General features: G+C 68.2%; 3 protein-coding genes across 6 annotated transcripts; all 3 read left to right on the top strand.

Annotated features, from left to right (window-relative positions):
- The first annotated feature begins 1675 nt into the window (after positions 1-1675).
- Positions 1676-5421, top strand: SCAMP3 (secretory carrier membrane protein 3). 2 transcript variants are annotated; one of them, XM_075525157.1, is made up of 9 exons: positions 1676-1832; positions 1915-1992; positions 2097-2237; positions 2313-2433; positions 2532-2660; positions 2855-3014; positions 3441-3542; positions 3652-3769; positions 3913-5421. In XM_075525157.1, the coding sequence occupies exons 1-9, from the start codon at positions 1785-1787 to the stop codon at positions 4057-4059; spliced, it is 1044 nt and encodes a 347-aa protein (XP_075381272.1). In that variant the 5' UTR covers positions 1676-1784; the 3' UTR covers positions 4060-5421. The 2 variants fall into 2 exon arrangements, with proteins under 2 accessions (XP_075381272.1, XP_075381271.1); XM_075525156.1 differs by having other exon boundaries at positions 2097-2433.
- On the top strand, positions 5405-11899 carry ENTREP3 (endosomal transmembrane epsin interactor 3). 2 transcript variants are annotated; one of them, XM_075525151.1, is made up of 12 exons: positions 5405-6619; positions 7315-7371; positions 7535-7645; positions 7833-7958; positions 8055-8162; positions 8343-8503; positions 8611-8710; positions 8797-8881; positions 9000-9578; positions 9871-9939; positions 10168-10430; positions 11032-11899. In XM_075525151.1, the coding sequence occupies exons 1-12, from the start codon at positions 5405-5407 to the stop codon at positions 11200-11202; spliced, it is 3045 nt and encodes a 1014-aa protein (XP_075381266.1). In that variant the 3' UTR covers positions 11203-11899. The 2 variants fall into 2 exon arrangements, with proteins under 2 accessions (XP_075381266.1, XP_075381265.1); XM_075525150.1 differs by having other exon boundaries at positions 8322-8503.
- Positions 10302-15467, top strand: LOC142420865 (lysosomal acid glucosylceramidase-like). 2 transcript variants are annotated; one of them, XM_075525153.1, is made up of 10 exons: positions 10302-10430; positions 12698-12889; positions 12965-13111; positions 13244-13377; positions 13463-13635; positions 13737-13974; positions 14146-14370; positions 14483-14646; positions 14808-14933; positions 15078-15467. In XM_075525153.1, exons 2-10 carry the CDS (start codon positions 12739-12741, stop codon positions 15178-15180), a joined length of 1461 nt encoding a protein of 486 aa, XP_075381268.1. In that variant the 5' UTR covers positions 10302-10430; positions 12698-12738; the 3' UTR covers positions 15181-15467. The 2 variants fall into 2 exon arrangements, with proteins under 2 accessions (XP_075381268.1, XP_075381267.1); XM_075525152.1 differs by lacking the exon at positions 10302-10430 and adding an exon at positions 11804-12534.
- Positions 15468-17959: the final 2492 nt, after the last annotated feature.

Raw genomic sequence — 17959 nt, 5'->3', positions numbered from 1 at the left:
GTTCTCTTTACTAGAGCAACTTCTCCCTCTCTGGATGGGGTGGAGCGCTGGCTACTGGTGATGGCTCTTGGAAAAGGGGTGTCCAGGTGCCCACAGTCGGCTGTCAAACACATACCCCAGCGTCTACCTGCGCCTGTTTGGCACTTACCAGCTCTGCAGTGAGGCTGGGGCCTTGGCTTGGACTTTTCCATGGGAATCACTGGGGATATTTCAGACCTGATGGCAGCTCTGTGTAGATGCTTTTGCCAGCATGTCTGGGAGAGTCTCACTGGGGTGGTGTCAGTAACGGAGCAGACACACTCATGGTCTGTTCTGCCAGAGCTTATCACTCTGCTGTGGCACCATCTGTCTGTGGCAGACTGTGTCCTGGCTCTGGCAGACTGTCATCACACAGAGGGATAAAGGAAAAGTCCGGCTTCACCTGGAGTTAGTGTGTGGGAGTCTGAGGAGGGGTGACATTGAGTCATCCTCATGAGCTTGTGATCCTAACTTAAAGAGCTTGGGCTGGAAGCTTTCACCTGCCTCCTGCGGTATCGCTCGGCTAGGCAGCAGCCGGCCAGGTGGTGTGTGCCAGGGAACGAGAGCAGGGGAAGACCATGTCCTGCTGCGTGTGTAGCCAGGCCCTGGGAGAGTCTGGAGGAGAATGATTGACCAAATAATACCTGTGGTCTGTCTCAGACTTTAAAAAAAAATAACCCACACCGGTGTCCAAAACATGAATCCACAGCTTTTACCTTCCCGGTGGAGAGCGCGGCGCAAGGTGCCAGCTGTCTGGGTTGAAGTAGGAGCTCAGGGATTTGTGTGTAACTTTGTAGGTCTGTGTTCAGAGGCTAAAGAACATTTTTAGCAGAGAGGTGCAGTTGCTGCTAAGCACCTGAGAGCTGGGATGGGAACTAGAGGCAGGTACGGATAGATCTCCTGGGCTGCTCTCAGGATGCTGAGGAATCCGCTGGGGTGTCGGCATGCTGTCCACATGCAGCTGGTGGTTGATGGAACCAGGGATCACTATAAATAACTGGTCCAGGAGACACAAAGTTAAATTCCCCAAGCTGCTCGTCATGCCACAAATTCCTCCCTGACTGTTCCACTTCCCTGGCGCCTGCCGTACAGCTGGTTCGGGTGGGCTCGGTGGAACAGCTGCTCCGCTGCAGCCCCCCTGACCTCTCCAAGGGTAAAGCCCGGGTGGTTTCCACACAGGCCGGAGGCGAACAGCACCGCGGCCGTCCCGGTAAGAGGCAGGAGCGCAGTGGAGGGGTTTGGACGTGAGGCCTCAGGGGTGGTAGTAGGCCTGGCTGAACGGAGACATCGGTGGGTAGAGGAGCCGGCCCTGGGCGGGGGACATGGAAGCCGTGGGGGGCATGAGAGATCCGGGGAGACATGGGGGACCTAGGGGAACATGGGGGCCGCCCCTAGGATGGGACACCGGGAGCCCGGGGGGACGCGATGGGGCCCGGGCGGGAGAGAGGCCTGGCCCCGGCCCAGCGTTGCCATGGCCCCGCTGTTGCCATGGGGACGCGCTCCCGGCGGGCCCTGCGCGGGGGGGGCGGGGAGGGGGGGGAATGCGCCGGCACGTGACTCTCGGACATGTGGCCGCGTCACGTGCTCGCCTCCGCCCGGCCCCGCGCGTGCGTAGAGGCCCCCTGCAGTGGGGCTCCCCCGAGCCGCAGGCGGTGCCAGTGACGTCACGGGGCGGCGACCAATCGGCGGCGGCGGGGCGGGGCGGCGGCGGCGGCTGCGGGGGCTGAGGCGGCGGTCCCGGTCCCGGTCCCGGTCCCGGCCTGGCCATGGCCCAGCGCGGTGGCCCCGCGGTGCTGCCGGACAACCCCTTCCAGGTGCGCCCCGTCCCGGGGAGGGGTGGCGGCGGCGGGCCTGGCCTGGCCCGGCCCGGCATCACACCGGCCGTGTCTCTTGCAGGACCCCGCGGCGGTGCAGCCCCGGCCCGGCCTCGAGCGCGCGGCGCTGGACGCCTACAACCCCTTCGAGAGCAGCGCGGTGAGGCGGGCGGGGCGGGCCGGTTCGCGACGCGGTCGCTTCCCGGCGGCCGGGGCCCCCCCCGCGGCGAGCGGCGCCTTACTGCCCCCCTCTTCTTCCTGCAGCCGCCACCGCCGTTCCAGGCCCCGTCGGCGGCTCCGCCGCCCCTGCCAGCGGCCGGCGTGGCCCCGCCGCAGGCGGCCGCGCAGCCCCCGCGGAGAGCCAGCCCCACGGAGCCCCGGAACTACGGCTCCTACGGCACGCAGGTACCGGGGGGGGAGGCAGCTGCTCGGCCGCTGCGGGAGAAGGCGGGAGCCCCAGGGCCTGCGTTCCCCCCACAGGCCTCGGCGGCAGCCGCCGCGGCTGAGCTGCTGAAGCGGCAGGAGGAGCTGAACCGGAAGGCGGAGGAGCTGGACCGGCGGGAGAGGGAGCTGCAGAACGCGGCCCTCGGCGGCACGGCAGGTGAGTGGCCCGCGGGGCAGGGGAGGGACGGCGGCGCCTTCCCCGCGGCCCTGCACGGGCACGGCTGCTCTCTCCATCGCGCCGCCTTCTCTCTGCAGCGAGGCTGAACAACTGGCCCCCGTTGCCGTCCTTCTGCCCGGTGAAGCCGTGCTTCTACCAAGACATCCCCGTAGAGATCCCCGCTGACTTCCAGAAGACCGTTTCTACCATGTATTACCTCTGGATGGGTGAGTCCCTGGGGGAAACCGAAGGGCAGATCCTGGGAGGAGGTAGAGGAACAAGTGTCCTGCGTGCGAGTGAACGCTGCCGCTCTGGAGAAGTTGCGATCGACGGGGGGTGCCCGGGTCTGGGGGGCTGAGCCCTTGGAGAGGGGAGGCAGGAGCCTCGCTCGGGTTGCCTGACCGATGTCGTCTCTTCTCAGCCAGCACCATCGCTCTCTTCCTGAACTTCTTGTCCTCGCTGGCCTGGTTCTGTGTGGAGCCCTCATCCGGTTCTGGGTTTGGCCTCTCCATTCTCTGGGCTCTCCTCTACACGCCCTGCTCCTTTGTCTGCTGGTATAGGCCGATGTACAAAGCTTTCAGGTGTGTATCTGCTTGAGCTCCCGGGCCAGCAAAGCAGCGGGGTGGGATGGCTGCGAGGCTGGTGCTTGAAGCTGGGGAGACTGGGCTGCTCGGTAGAACCAGCCCTTGCCCCAAGTGCGGCACCGATGGTGTCCCAACTCCTTTGGGTCTGGGGGGTGTGGTGATCCTGCACGGAGCTTCTGGCTGAGGAACAAATCTTGCTTTGGATGGGGCTCTCCTAAGGAGGCCACGGGAAGGTGTTTTCCCATGGACCTTGCTGTTGGAGATCCCTGCACCGCCTTATGCCTCTTCCTCGGATTTCTCCTTGCTTTAAGTCCTTTAACCAGTGGCTGCGCCTCTGGCCCTGCGTGTTCTTGCATCCCCTGCTTTGAGGAAGGTTTGAGAGTTGTTTTCTGTGGCCTAACCTCATCTGTCTCTTTCTCCCAGGAGTGACAGTTCGTTCAACTTCTTTGTCTTCTTCTTCGTCTTCTTTGCCCAGAACGTGATGTATGTGCTGCAGGCGATTGGCATACCAAACTGGGGATTCAGGTGTGCGTTGCGCTGACCCTGGGGAGCCCTGGGCCACCGAGTACCCCAGAAAGGGAGGAGGCGGGTGTGGAAGAGGGGAACGTGTGGGCAGCCGCCTCTTGTTTTGCAGTGGCTGGATATTGAGCCTGATAGCACTGCGGAGGAACACAGCCGTGGCTGTGATGATGATCCTGGTGTCCTTGTTCTTCACAGCAGTGGCTGTGTTGGGCATCATTATGCTGAAAAAGGTGAGTTTGGGTCAAACCTCGGGGCCAGAGCACCCCTTTAGGAGGATGAGGGTGGGTTTTGGCAAGCGGGGGGGGCACAGCTCTGTTCACTGAGGGCCCGGAACGGGGCCGGTGCACTGACCCTGAGCCTGCCACTCTTCCAGATCCACTCTCTCTACCGCCGGACGGGCGCCAGCTTCCAGAAAGCGCAGGAGGAGTTTGCCGCGGGGGTCTTCTCCAACCAGGCGGTGCGCACTGCGGCGGCCAATGCTGCCGCAGGTGCTGCCACCAATGCCTTCCGGGCGCCCTAGCCAGGCAGGGGCCCCGGCTTCTCGTCCCACGTGGGCTCTTTCTGAGGAAGAGGAAATCCAAGTTGCACTTTCATTGGATCCCCGTGTGTCTGCATCAGCTGTCAGAGGCTGCCTCATCCCAGCTTGGAAGTGCTGGTGCCTGAATCGTCTGCTGCTCTAACCCCTTTCCGCATGGATGGAGGCTGTTCTGGTTTGTGGTGGTCCCCTTCCCTCAGTGGACTGGGGCAGGAGTGGGATGGGAGGTGCTGTGGCCAAGCCCTGCGCCTGTCATCGCCCTCCCTTCCAGCACCAGGAGCCTCCTCCAGATGTGTGGCAGGGACTGAAGCGGCTGCTCACCTTCCCTGTGTTGGCCAGGGCTCTCCTGTTTCCCCACCCGGTGATGCCACTTGTGTGCCCTGGGGCACGAAGGGTTCCCCGTGTGCGCAGTCCCAGGGCGGGCAGGGGCTGGCTCTTCCCCGGAGGCTTTTGCCTGCCTTCCCTTTGACACGGGACCGGAAAATTGTCACTGTCCTCCCCCAGGGGCTTGCTCTGGTGAGGTGGGGCTGGCTCTGTCCCCAGGGTGCTGAGCTCAGAGGCAGCCCCCCTCCAGGCCCTTTCCTCATCCTCTCCCTCTCTCCTTCACTGGGCTGAGCCCGCTCCAGGCGCAGGGATAAGGAGAGTGCAGCCGGGACAGGCGGCAGTGGTGCAACGTGCTGCTGGTGGGGCTGCCTGCCTTTAGCCTGTGTGCCCAGCCGCAGCTGTCTGGGACTGGCACGTGGCAGACCCTGAAGCCCAGCTGGGCAGCGGGGAGGGCTCCTGGTACCTCCTTACTCCCTCCTCGCCTCCAGCAAGGGGCCGAGCAGCTTCTCCCTTCCTGTCCTCTGCCTGCCCTGGGGCCAGCGACCCCTCGCTCCCCCCAGCACTCTTCCCCCGGAGCCTGTCCCTTCTCCGGGGCTGAGCCGGTCCTTGTGTGCAGTGCTGCCCCGTACCTGCCCTCTGTCCCCGCTAGCCCCTGCTGTCCCTGCTCCCAGGTGCCGGTGTCCTCGGGGATCCCTGGGCCTGCTGTCACCGGGACGGGTCTCATGACTTCTGCTTTGCCCCATCTCCTCTCCGATGCTCCTCGGTTTGTCCCTGCTGCTCCTGGGCTGGCGAGAGGGTTCGTGCCTTCATCCGTGGGGGCCGGCGCATGCGGCAGCTCCCCCGCAGCCGCGGCTCTGCCCTGTCCCGCCGTGGGGGCTGGCGCGGGGGGACGGCGGGGTCCGCGCTCGGGCCGTGGCCGTCCCCCCGCGGGGCAGCTCCTGCCGCGGCCTCTCGTGTGTTGCTGTGCCCGACGCCGCGCCGCCTGCAGGTTTTATTTAAGGAATAAATGAAGGTTCACTCCGCGCCTCCGCCGCCTCCCTGCGTTGCAGACGGGAGCGGGAGGGAGCGCCGGGGCCGGGGCCTCCCGGCGGGGCGGGACGGACTACAGCTCCCGGCGTGCCGCGCAGGGGCGGCCCCGGTGCGGGCGCGGCCCGAGCAGCCGCCGGGGTGCGGGCGGCAGCGGCGGGAGCGTTCCCGGAGCTGCCCTGCGCCTCGGGCGCGCCCGCTCCGCCGCCCGCCTCCTGCCGCAGCCGCGGGCGCGGCCACCGGGCTGCGGCCCCGGCGGAGCGGGGATCCCGGAGGCCGCCGGCGGGGGCGATGCTCGGCCGCGCTCCGCGCAGCATCCCGCCGGCCGGGCACCCCCGCCAGCCGCTCCGCGCGGGGCCGGGGCTGGGGGGCGCGGGGCGGCGAGCCCGCCGGTAGCCGCCCGCCGGTACCGGTCCGTGCCGGGGGCGCCCCGGCCCCTGCGCCCGCTGCCCGCGGAGGATGCTCCTGGGCGGCGGCCGGCCCCCCGCCCGCTGCCCGGCCCGCGGCTCCCGCCTCCCGGCGCTGCCCCGGGGGCCGGCGGCCTGGCCCGGGCGCCGCGTCCCGGGCGGCGGTTCTCGGCCTCCGCAGGGCGGCATGGTCCCGCGGCGGGGGCCCGGCGCTGGAGGGACGGCGAGAGAGGAGGGAGCCCCGGGGCCGCTCTCTGCCTCCGGCCGGGAGCTCTAGGCCGGCTCTCCGGCCGGGATGCGGAGGTACCGGTGAGGCCGGTTCTGTTCCCAGGACGCCCCGCGGAGCCTCTGGGGGCCCCGGGCCCCGTGGGCGCTGCCCCGAGCACCCGTCCCGGGGGGGCAGGGAAGAGCCGCCGTCAGCATCCTCCGGGAGGCGAAAGGTGGAGCCCGGCCCGTTCCCGCAGAGCGTCCGTTCCTGCTTCCCCCGGGCCGGCCCCGTCCTGGCGCCGTGCCGCCGGCTGCCCCGGGGCTCCGGGGCCGGCTGCCGCCGCTCGCCGCCTCGGGCAGCCATGCCCTCCCCCAGCGAGTCCAGCCGCTCGCTGACCGGCCGCACGTCTCGCAGCCTCACCCACCTCCGCGTCCAGCGGACCTGGCTGCACATCCTGCTGGTGCTGGGCTTCATCCAACTGATCCTGGGCGTCCTGATCGTCACCTTCAGCCTGGTGGCGGCCACCATCACGCCCTCCGCCAAGATCCGGCGCTCCTGCCCGTCTTGGGCCGGCTTCTCGGTGAGTCTGGGCCTGGGGCAGCGTGCGGAGGGCTCTGGCACGGACCGGCTCTGCCGGGTCCGTACGGCTCCCTGGATGCTGAATTTGCCGCCGGTCCCAGGGGAGTGTAGCCCCGCTGCTCCCCCACCCTCTGCCCGTGGCTGCCGCGGTGCATTGTGGGAGAATCCCGGGGGTTCCCCCAGGGTGACCGTGTGAGGGATCGGGACCCCCGGAGCGGTGCGGGGGGCTATCCGGGGTACGCGTTGAGGTGACACGCTTCTGGACAAACCCTGAGCAGGTCTGTGCGGCCGCAGGCAGGGAGGGGTGCGGGGGGTGCTGCAGTGGCGACAGCGCAGGGGACCGGGCAGCCCTGCCCTGCTCCCGAGCCAAGCAGCGGGATGCTCTGCCTGCTGTGTGCAGGGGTGAGGGCAGGACCCGGGCAGGCCTGGGGTCCCCTGCAGTGACCTGACACAGGTCCTGGCCTGGGTTCGCTGCCTGCATGGAGCTGCCAGCAGTCCCCAGGCTCTCCGGTGCCCTGAATCAGCAGTTTCTCCAGGCTTGCGGCACTGAGGCTGCCCCTACGGCCCTGCTGCTCCTGGGCTGGCTCTGGGCCCACGGGGCTCGGGGGACTCTGCCCAAGGGTGGGGGCTGCTCTGGACCCCACTGCCTGGCAGAGACCCCTCCCCATCCTCACCCCCGGGCTTGTGCATCTGCAGCTGGCGCTGTCTGGGCTCGTCGGCATCGTCTCCTGGAAGCGGCCACTCACCCTGGTGGTAGGTGTTGGGGGGGGACCCCTCCGCAGACGGGGGTCCAGGCTGGGGAGGGCAGCGCGGGGGGACCGAGCGGCCCCATATGCCCTCAGACGTGCAGCCGCGTGCATCGGCTCCCTGCTCCGCAGCCCTGCCCGGCTGGCAGCCCCTCTCTTCCTTGCTGCAGATCACCTTCTTCACGTTGCTGTCTGTGCTGGGCATCATGCTGAGCCTCGCTGGGTCCATCCTGTCCTGCCAGAACGCGCAGCTGGTGAAGTCCCTGGAGGCCTGCGAGAGGGTGAGGCTGCCCGGGGGCTGCCGCAGTGCCCCCACGTGCCCGGGCAGCTGAGAGCAGCTCGTCCCTGGCTGCAGGACTCTGGGGACACGGGGTGCTGTGGAGCAGGGGTCTGGTGGTGGGACGTGCTGGTGGCTCTCAGGGTAGAGCACAGCATCCGGAGGTCCCTCACGGTGTTCCTTATCCTCAGGAGATGGACTCTTGTGTCTGCTGCCAGGCCCACTCGGAGCCTCTGCCCGCCTCCTGCAGCCAGCAGAGCGAGATGCTGACCATGTTCCCCAACCCCGACTGCCGGAGCATCCGCGTGGCGCTTAAGGTGGGGGACCCAGGGCGGGGCAAGGGCTCCCTGGGGAGCGGCCGCGCACCCTGCCATGCTCTGCGGGTGTCTGCAGCTCACCCCGCTCCTTCCCAGGATCTTCTGTTCAGTGTCTGCGGCTTGACTGTCTTCTCCACCATCATCTGCACGCTCTCTGCTGTTGTGTGCTGCATCCAGATCTTCTCCCTCGACATCATCCATGTGGTGAGTCCCAGCCCTGGCCTGGGAGCAGACGGGGCTGGGGAGCAGCGCTCCCAGGCTGGGGGGGCCCCAGGGTGCCAGGGCAGGACCTGGCCCCAGCCGGGTGCGGATTAAGTCCCAGGAGACGAGTCCCTCACTAGATCTCTGGGCGGAGGGTCCCAGCTCTCCCTCCTCTCCCTGCAGCTGGTCCCCCAGCGCTCAAGCTCCGTGACGCTGGAATGCACGTCCCCTCCTGACACCTTTCTGCAGAGCATGATGGACTTCGAGGAGTTTGTGCCCCCAGTGCCACCACCCCCCTACTACCCGCCCGAGTACACCTGCAGCTCCGAGACCGACGCGCAGAGGTACCCGGCTGGGAGCGGGGCCACCGTAGTGCAGGAGTGGGGGCCCCATTTGCCCCCAAGCAGGGCTCGTCCTACCTGACGTGGCTTTTCTGCTCTTCTGTCCGCAGTATCACCTACAACGGCTCCATGGACAGCCCCGTGCCCCTCTACCCGACCGACTTCCCCCCCTCCTACGAGACTGTGATGGGGCTGCGGGGGGACAGCCAGGTGGGAGACAGGGGGCTGCAGGCAGGGGATGGCCAGGCAGGGCTGGACTCCTGCTCTGCCTGTGTCCTGACCGCGCTGTCCCGCAGGCCACCCTGTTTGACTCGCAGCTGATGGATGTCTCGCACACCTGTACCTGCGACCGCGTCCCCTCCATCGTGCTCAGCGGAGAAGGTGAGCACGTCCCATTGGCGCACCTCGGGCTGGGAGCATCGGCAGGACAGGAAAGGGGCCGCGGGGGGACCAGCTCTTCCCGGCAGCTCTTCGCCCATGCCTGCTCTGCTCCTTGCAGTGTCCATGGACAGCGGGTCCCTGATCATGTCCGAGATCATGGACATCCCCGGGGACAGCAGCCCCTCGGAGGACTCGTGCCTGCTGGAGCTGCAGGGCTCCATGCGCTCCGTGGACTACGTCCTCTTCCGCTCCATCCAGCGCAGCCGCGCGGACTACTGCCTGAGCGTGGACTGCGTGCAGTGCAGCCACCACGCGCGCAGCCCCACGCTGGGCTTGCAGGGGCCCTTCGAGGAGACGCCCCAGCCCCGGGTGCGGGGGGAGCGCTCCTACTCCTGCTCCACGGCGGAGCCCAGCCACGACGGCGTCTTGGTGGGGGGAGCCGTCACCCACAGCTGCAATCGCCTGGAGGGGCTGGCCCGCTGCGTCGGCCCCTGCTTCCCTGAGGTGCGGCTTAAGGAGAAGGGCTCGCTGCAGGGGCGCGGGGGCGGCTGCCCCACGGGGCCCGGCGCCGGGCGCCTCTGCCACCCACGGCGCAACAGTGAGACCTCCTGCCCCTCGTCCCCAGCCCCGGGGCTGAACCAGCGCCTGCTCGTGAGGTCGCACAGTGACCCCGGCGTCCTGACGGCCAGCGATGCTGGTAGGTGGCAACGGCTGCCGGGATGGGGATGTGTGCGTGGCTGTGTCTGACCGGTGCAGCTGGGACGTGCCGCGGGTTTTGGCTGTGTGGCCAAATCCCTCCGTGGCCTGGCGGGATTAGAACTGGTCTGGGGCGGGTGGTTGTCCCAGGAGAATGGGGGGGTGGGGCAGGCAGGGGCTCTGGGCTGGGAGGAGGGGGGTGCTGGGTGGGGTCGCGCTGCCCGGGCTGGTGCTGGGGGGCTGCACGGCGGTGCGGGACTCTGCCAAAGCCTGAGCACGTTTTCTGCTCCCAGCAGATTTCAGGGAAGTACTTTATACCAAAGCACTGGAGGACACTGTGTCCAACTCCTCTGCGGATACAGGTCAGGGCACTGGGACGTACGGGGATGTACAGAGAAGTGGGGAGGGGGAGGGGGGATTGCTTCTGCAGCCCTTTGGGGATCGGACTCACCCCCTTGGGGCTGGGACGATGGAGACTCACGGTGGTACCGTTCCCACCGGCTGGGGAGGGGAGACGGGACCCCCGGGGGCTGGAGGGACAGGTCCCATCAGGAGCAGCGTACCGGCATCCGACAGCGGCAATTCCGCAGGGCTGTGCTCAGAGGCCTGCCTGCTCCGCCGTTCACACTGTGACTCCCCCCCGCTGCTCCGGGCCGGCTCGGTGGGGAAGAGCAAGCTGCTGCCCTCCAAGAAGGTGACGCAGCAGCTGTCGAAGACGACAACCCGCTCCCTGGGGGACCTCAAGGTCTGCCGAGGCACCCGCGGGCTGGTGGCCAGGTTCCTGCAGAGACCCAAGCGCAGCCCGGCAGCTGGCGTGGATGTGCCCGGGCACAGCTCCCAGGGGCACAAGCAGGTGAGCTCCGGTAGCCACGGTGCCCCAGGGGACAGGGCAGCTCCCCTTTCCCGATGAGCCTCATCCACACCTTCTCCTACCCTCCGGTCGCCACCAGCACCTTCACGCTGGTCCTTCTAGGGTCTCTGTTCCCCTGCCATGCACCCCATGGTGTCAGCACCCCAGCTGCAGGCAGGGGCTGCAGGCAGAGCCTCCTTCCCGCGGCACTGTCCTTGCCCAGCCCTTCTTGGCGTGGCAGCCCTTTTCCCTTGGCCCTCACCGTAGCTGCGAGTGGGAAAATCGTGTGTGTCGCAACGGCTTTGGTTTTGCCCCTGAGTCACGGCGGCCCGGAGGCAGTCGCTGGGACATCCCAGCCTTGGCTTACGGGATGCTGGAGACCTTGCGCAGCTCAGGAGGCCCCGACGGGAACGAGCCTGTCCTTAATGACAGCGTATGCGCGTGACACACGCCTCCGCCACCCCTCACCAGCCCTGCTGTCCTGCCCCACGTGCCCGCCCGGCTGCCCCCGGCGGGTGGGCCGTCCCGCGGGGTGGGCGAGCACAGGGTGTCGCGGGCAGGGGTGCCAGCCGTGCGGCTGCAGCCTGTCCCCGCGGGGCTGCAGGTTCCCTGGAGCGCCTGGCCGGGAGCGGAGCGGCCCCACGAAGGCATCCACCTGCAGAGCTGCGGGGACCTGAGCTCCACCTCATCCCTTCGCCGGCTCCTGTCCGCCCGCCGGCTGGAGCGCAGCCGCCCACGGAGCCTCAGCGGGGCCTGCAAGGAGAGCGTTCTCTGACGGCACACCCCCACCACGGCACAGCCTCTGCGGGGACCCTCCTGGTGCCCCGCTGCGGAGAGGGGGGGTCCCGCTCTGGGCCAGGGCCCTCGGACGTTGCTCGGACGTTGCTGCTGCCCTGGCGGGGCTGGGTCCTGCGCCACTGCCCTGGGGCCTCCTCTGGGCCCCTTCCCCAGGCGGGGCCAGGGCGAGGGGCTGGTCCCCTGGGGTGTCTGCTGGGGGGCCGAGGCGGCCGTCCCTGTCCCCTGCGCTGGCCGTGCCCGTCCCCTGCCCTGTCCCCCGTGCCGGCTGTGCCTGCCCCCGTGCCAGCCGTGCCTCTACCCTGGGGTGGCCGTGCCCGTCCCCTGCCCTGTCCACCCCCGCGCTGGCCGTGCCTGTCCCCTGCCCTGTCCACCCCCGTGCCAGCCGTGCCTGTACCCCGGGACGGCCATGCCTGTCCCCTGCCCTGTCCCCTGTGCCGGCTGTGCCTGTCCCCCACGCTGGCCACGCCTTGTCCCCTGCGCCAGCTGTGCCTGTCCCCGGCCCCGGCCCCTCGCCAGCTGTGCCTGTCCCCCGTCCAGCCCCTCAGCCCCGGCCCCACACCGGCCGTGCCCGCCCCCCGCCCGGCTGCGCCCGGGGACGCGGTGCGGGGCCGGTCCCGCGGCGCTCGCAGCCGCGCTGCCCCTCGCTAGAGACCGAATAAAGGTGGTCGCCGCCCGCCCGGGGCCGTGACGCCGGTGGCGCCGGGGGAAGGGGCGGGGCGGGCGGGTCAGCTGGCCGGTCACGTGAGCGGCGGGGCGGGACGCCGGCCGCCTGCCTCCCCGGTGGCGGCTCCGGGAGCGGGGAGCGGCCGGTACCGGCGCTGGCCGCGGCGCGTTGCCCAAGCGGGGCGGTGCCCGGTGCCCGCCTGCGCCTCCCGGGGTACCCCCGGTGCCGGTGGGGGGTGGGGGGGGTGAACGGCCCCGCCGCCCGTGCGGCTCCCGCGGGTCCGCAGCCCCGTTACCACCGCGGCGGTAGGGCCGGGCCCCGGTTGGGCAAGACAGTGGGCGCGGGCCCGGCCCGCCCAGTGCCGGTGCCGCTCCTGCACCGGCTCCCCGGGCGTGGGCGGGGCGGGAAGCCCGGGTGCCCTTAAAGGCGAGGCCGGCAGCGGCCCCGGGGCTGCGGGGGAGGCCGGGCAGCCAGCGCGGCCGGGACCGGCTCGGGGTGCCACCGGGACAGGAGGCTTCGACGGCGCCGCTGCTCACGGGCCCTGCGCCCCGGGACCCGCCGGGGGACGCAGAGGGGCCATGGGGGCCACCGGTGCCCTGGGCTGGCGGCTGCTGCTGCTGCTGCAGGCCCTGCACCGGGCCGCAGGTGAGCGCGGGGGGGCCGGGGGCAGCGCCGGTGCTGGGGTGCCCGGGGAGGTGACGGGGTGCGGAGCGTGGGGGCGGAGGCAGCACCCCGGGCAGGCAGGAGGGCTCTGGCAGGGACACGTCCCCGAGCCGGCAGCTGCCCCCACCCTGCCCGTGCCCCCCAGGTGCCCGGCCCTGCAGCCCCAAGTACTTCGGCCGCGACGCCATGGTGTGCGTCTGCAACGCCACGTACTGCGACACGCTGGACCCCGTGGTCCTGCCGGCCCCGGGCACCTACGTCAAGTACGAGAGCAGCAAGGCCGGCAAGCGGCTGGAGCGCAGCGAGGGGAGCTTCCAGCGCAGCCTGCGTGCCCCAGGTACCCGCTGCGGCCGGCAGAGATGGGCCAGACCCTGCCTACGACCCGCCGTCACACTGGCTTCCCTCCCCACAGATCTCCTCCTGACCGTGGACACGACGCAGCGGTACCAGAAGGTGAAGGGTTTCGGTGGCTCCGTCACCGACGCGGCTGCCATAAACATCCTTTCCCTGCCAGAAACAGCCCAGGATCACCTGCTGCGCTCGTACTTCTCTGAGGAAGGTGAGAATATTGGGGGAGACAGGAGGAATGGTGATGGGGACCCTGCGGGCCCCTGCCTGGGCACTGGCAGGGCTTAGAGACTTCCTGTCCCACTGCCCGCCTCTGCCCGTCCCACCCCACTGTGCCTGGTAGGGCTGGAGTACAACCTCGTCCGCCTCCCTATGGCCAGCTGCGACTTCTCCCTCCATGCCTACACCTACGACGATGTTCCCTTCGACTACGAGCTCACCCACTTCAGCCTGCGAGATGAGGACACGAAGCTGAAGGCGAGCGGTGGGAGGGAGCCGGGTGGGATGTGGGGAGGAGGGCGCAGGGGCTCAGCTCAGATCATCCCTCTGCCCCCTCCTGCAGATCCCCCTCCTGCATCGAGCCTTGGCCATGAGCAAGCGGCCGCTGTCGCTGTACGCGAGCCCCTGGACCTCCCCAGCCTGGATGAAGACCAGCGAGTCCTTTGTGGGGAAGGGCACGCTGAAGGGGCAGGCAGGGGACAAGTACCACAAGACCTGGGCCAACTACTTTGTACGGTAAGGAGCGCCTGGGGCGAGGGGACGGGGGAGATACCCAGGGGATCCTCAGCGGTGGTGCTGGGGAGGCCCCATGGCTCACACCTTTCCCCTGCGCCCAGGTTCCTGGACGAATACGCCAAGCACAACCTGACCTTCTGGGCGGTGACAGCGGAGAACGAGCCCACGGCCGGGCTCATCAACAACTACCCCTTCCAGTGCCTGGGCTTCACAGCTGAGCAGCAGCGGGACTTCATCGCCCGGGACCTGGGCCCCGCGCTGGCCAACAGCTCCCACCGCCACGTCCAGCTCATCATCCTGGACGACAACCGGCTCCACCTCCCGCACTGGGCCAAAGTGGTGAGTGCAGCGTGGGGTCCGCCAGCACAGCGAGCCGGGGCAGAGCCCCAGTCCCGCTGGCGCAGCACGTCCCCGCGGAGGGCTCGGCCGCTCCATCCTGCAGCGCAAGGGCTGGGGCGCTGGCTCTTTTCCCCACGGGACCCGGTGGTGGCCAACTTTTCTCCCTGTCAGGTCCTGGAGGATGAAGAGGCAGCTCGCTACGTCCATGGCATCGGCATCCACTGGTACTTGGACTTCATCGGTCCCATACAGGACACAGTGGTGCCCACTCACGAGCTCTTCCCTGACTACTTCATCCTGGCCACGGAGGCGTGCATCGGGGCCCATTTCTGGGAGAGGGATGTGATCCTGGGCTGCTGGGACCGGGGGAACCAGTACAGCCACAGCATCCTGATGGTGAGGCCCCTGCATCACCCTGCGTGGTGGGCCCCAGAGAGGGCTGCCGGCGCGCTCCCTCTCCCGTCGGCACCCTGCTCCTTGGGCAGACATCTGGGCTGTCCTGTTGCAGAACCTGAACCACTTTGTGGTCGGCTGGACCGACTGGAACCTGGCCCTGGACCTGGAGGGGGGCCCCAACTGGGTCAAGAACTACGTGGACAGCCCCATCATCGTGGACACCAGTGAAGGCATCTTCTACAAGCAGCCCATGTTCTACCACATGGGGCACTTCAGGTGGGTCGGGGCCCCCTAACATGCTCTCAGCTGCCCAGGCTCCAGCTCCATGGTTGCAGTAGCAGCTTGTCAGGAGGGGAGCCAGGCATGCTTGTCGGGAGAGGAGCTCTTCTGGGGTCTGACTCCTTTCCTGAGGTTGCTTCTTGCTCATGCCCGTGCAGTAAGTTCATCCCTGAGGGCTCCCAGCGCGTGGGGCTCATCGCCTCCAAAGAGTCCAAGAAGACGGACCTGGAGTACACGGCTTTCCTGCGCCCCGACGGCGCCGTGGTGGTGGTGGTTCTGAACCGGTGAGCCGTGCAGCCTGGCCCACGAGCGTGGGACCCCGTCCTGCCGGGCTGTGCCTGTGCACGTGGTTCGTCCTGCTGGGCCTTGCGCACCGCTGGTGCTCGGGAGCTGCTGCAGGTCTGACCCTGCTGCTCCTCACCCTCCAGGTCTCCACAGAACGTCACCTTCGGGCTGGCTGATACAGTTGGCCTCATCGCAGCCATGGCTCCGGCCAGCTCCATCCAGACCTACCTCTGGCAGCGGCAGTGACGGGGCTGGGACGCCCATGGCTGGCCAGGGGCTGGACCAAGCTGCGCCAGGAGAGCAGCCCCATGCTGCCTGCAGGCTCAGGCCTGGGAGCGTGGAGGAGGCGGCTCACCGCTGTCTGCGCCACGACGGAGCCGAGCGCCCGGGCAAGCTGGAGGAGTGAGCTGGGCCAGGAAGTGCCATGTGTGTGCAGGAGGGCTGGGGGCACTGGTGCCCCTCATGGTGTAGATCCCGCAGGCTGTGAATGCTGTTTTACACTGCTCCAACATTAAACGCTGATGCTGCCTCTATGTCTGCGGCTCGAAGAGAAACGTCCAGGTCCCTCCCCTGCTCCCGGGCGCCATGGCTGGGTGCCGCCTGGGCATGGAGCCCGTGGGAGTCCCAAGAGCAGCACAGAGCACCTCAAGCCCCATGGGGCGGCTGCTCTCCCCCCTGCAGCTCACAGCAGGGCTTACCCTGCCGGGGACGTGCTCCAGGTACCAGTCTGCTCCCCGTTTCAAGCTGTGTGCTGCCTGGCAGGGGGTGAGCCAAGCCTGGGTGCTCTCCTGCTGCCTTTGCAGGCCGGTTTAGGAACTGGCAGGCAGCTCAGGATTTACCCTGCACCCAGATGCTCTGGGTCCTGGAGCAGGAGTGGGGGTGAAGCGCCTGGACACCTGCCTTGGTGGAAGCCCTGGGTAGGGATTGCGGCCAAGCTTCAGCTTTCCGTGCTTTTCCTGCCAAGCTGGATCCACTTGCAGGCCGATGCTGGGTTGTGGGCGTGCGCGGATCACATCTCACCCAGCCCAGGGTGCAGGGTGCTCCCCGAGGTCGGGGCTGGAGGCGGAACCAGCTCCAGGAGCATTGCAGCATGGTGGGTTCAGGGTACACGCCGGCTCTGGATGGGGTCAGAGTATCTGCAAGCTTCTCCTGGGGCTTTGCAGGGAAAGAGACGCTAGCCAGGCTGCAGCAGCCCTGCGGTGGGGTGTGCTGTCCCCCACGGGGACAGAGCAGAGCGGTCCCCACTGCGATGAGGAGGCTCAGGGTGCACCAGGGGCTCAGCACCCACCGTGGAGCCGGGGCAGCTTGAGCAACCGGGCACGAGGCCAGGAGTGGGTGCTGAGTGCGGGCACACCCAGGAAGGAGGAAGGGAGCTCGGAGGGTGTGCTGAGCGGAGGATTAGGGCAGGGAGGTCACGATTGCAGGCAGGGTGAGGAAGGGAGGCCAGGGCTGCTGGGCCGATCCGGGTCGACTGGGTCGAGGCAGGCGGGATGCAGCCTGGGGATGCCGTCAGCGCTGACAGCAGCGATGCTGCGTGGGCCGGGCACAGCCCAGCGCCGGCTCTGGTAACACCCGGGGCAGTGGGTAAGTGCGTGACAGGGTCACCTGGGGAAGCTGGCACGTCCTGCGTCACGGTACCACTGGGACGCTGCTCTGGGGCAGGAGCCCTGGGACCCCGCAACACCGGGGGGGGGTCCCTGAGTCCTGGGGAGAGCTGGCTCTGCAGAGGGGCACAAGATCCCGCTCCTGCCCGGAGGCTGTTTGTCCACAAGAGGGGAATATTTCTCCAGGATTGTAGCGACAGTGAGCCCCGCTCCCAGCATCCCTGCGCCGGGGTGCAGGACCGCTCCTCCACGTGCTGCTTTTTTCCCAGGTTCTTACTTACCGGCTTCCTTTAATGTTTTACTGGCCCTGGTAATAAAAGCCGATGTCCGGATGCTGAATCATCCTGGGACACATGCCCTCGTCCCTGTGCTCTCCTCGGCTCTGAAGGACCGACGAGCTCCAGGTTAAACGGAGAGGGAGCGGATTCTCCAGCATGGTTGGGCTTGGCTCATTAATTCTCGTGCAAAGCGTTGGCTCATTTTGGGGCACACACCAGCGGGTGGCTGCTGGGGCTGGGAAGACAGGACCCCCCAGCAGCTGGCCTGGAACCAGCGACCACCAGCAAGGGCCAGCTCTCCCCACGCTCAGGGCTGAAGTCAAGCTGCCTGGCTGGGCCCTGGAGCCTGAGCTGCTGCTGCGGTGCCGCATCGAGGCTCTGTGCGCCCGGCTCCTGCTTTGGCACCAAAGTTTTGAGAGTCGCAAACCCTGTAAAGGCAGCTCAGCCCCAGCTCTGCGTCGTCCCGCTGGCCTGGCTAAGAGACAAAATTCACCCCCCGGGCTCTTCCGCCTGCCGCAGGGCAGGTCTGCGAACACCGTGAGAAACCCGGTGTGCTGGGAGCGGCAGCAAGAAGCGGCTTTGAGAGGATTTGGTGGGGCTGCCCAACATCTCCCGTGCCACCCGCTCCATGCCGAGGCGTTGCCCTTCCCCTGGGTCTCACTTTGCCTGCTCAGCAGGAAGCTCTTATCAGCCAGCGTTGATAGGGATGAGCTCCAGCAGCCTCCGCAGTGTTTTTGCTGCCAGGAGCTGTGGGGACCCAAACTGGCTGCGGGGCTGTGGCCAGGCGGGGGGCAGCCAAAGCCGGACCCCAAAATGGGGAGGGAGAGGGTGTACGGGGCATCCCAGGTAGCTGGCAGCAGGCCAGGAGGCAGCTGATCACCGTGGGGCAGCAGGGGCTGACCTATTAACCCCTCCCCAAAATTGGGGCTTATTAGCCTGGGCGTAGCAGCCGGCTGACAGGTTAGTCACAGCTAGGGGTGGGAGACCCACGGGGCAGAGCGACGGGGCCAGGAGCTTCCTTCTGGGGCTCCCTGTTTGCCCCATGAGTGAGTCGTAACTGGGGGCTTCCCGGCCCCGTCTGTCCCTTTCCTGGTGGCAGCTGGCCCGGGTGCCTCGTGGCTCGGCCCCACGTGGCAGGCGGAG

Source organism: Mycteria americana, chromosome 25, assembly GCF_035582795.1.
Source record: "Mycteria americana isolate JAX WOST 10 ecotype Jacksonville Zoo and Gardens chromosome 25, USCA_MyAme_1.0, whole genome shotgun sequence".
NCBI lineage: Eukaryota > Metazoa > Chordata > Aves > Ciconiiformes > Ciconiidae > Mycteria > Mycteria americana.
This window is presented reverse-complemented; position numbering and strand designations above follow the sequence as displayed.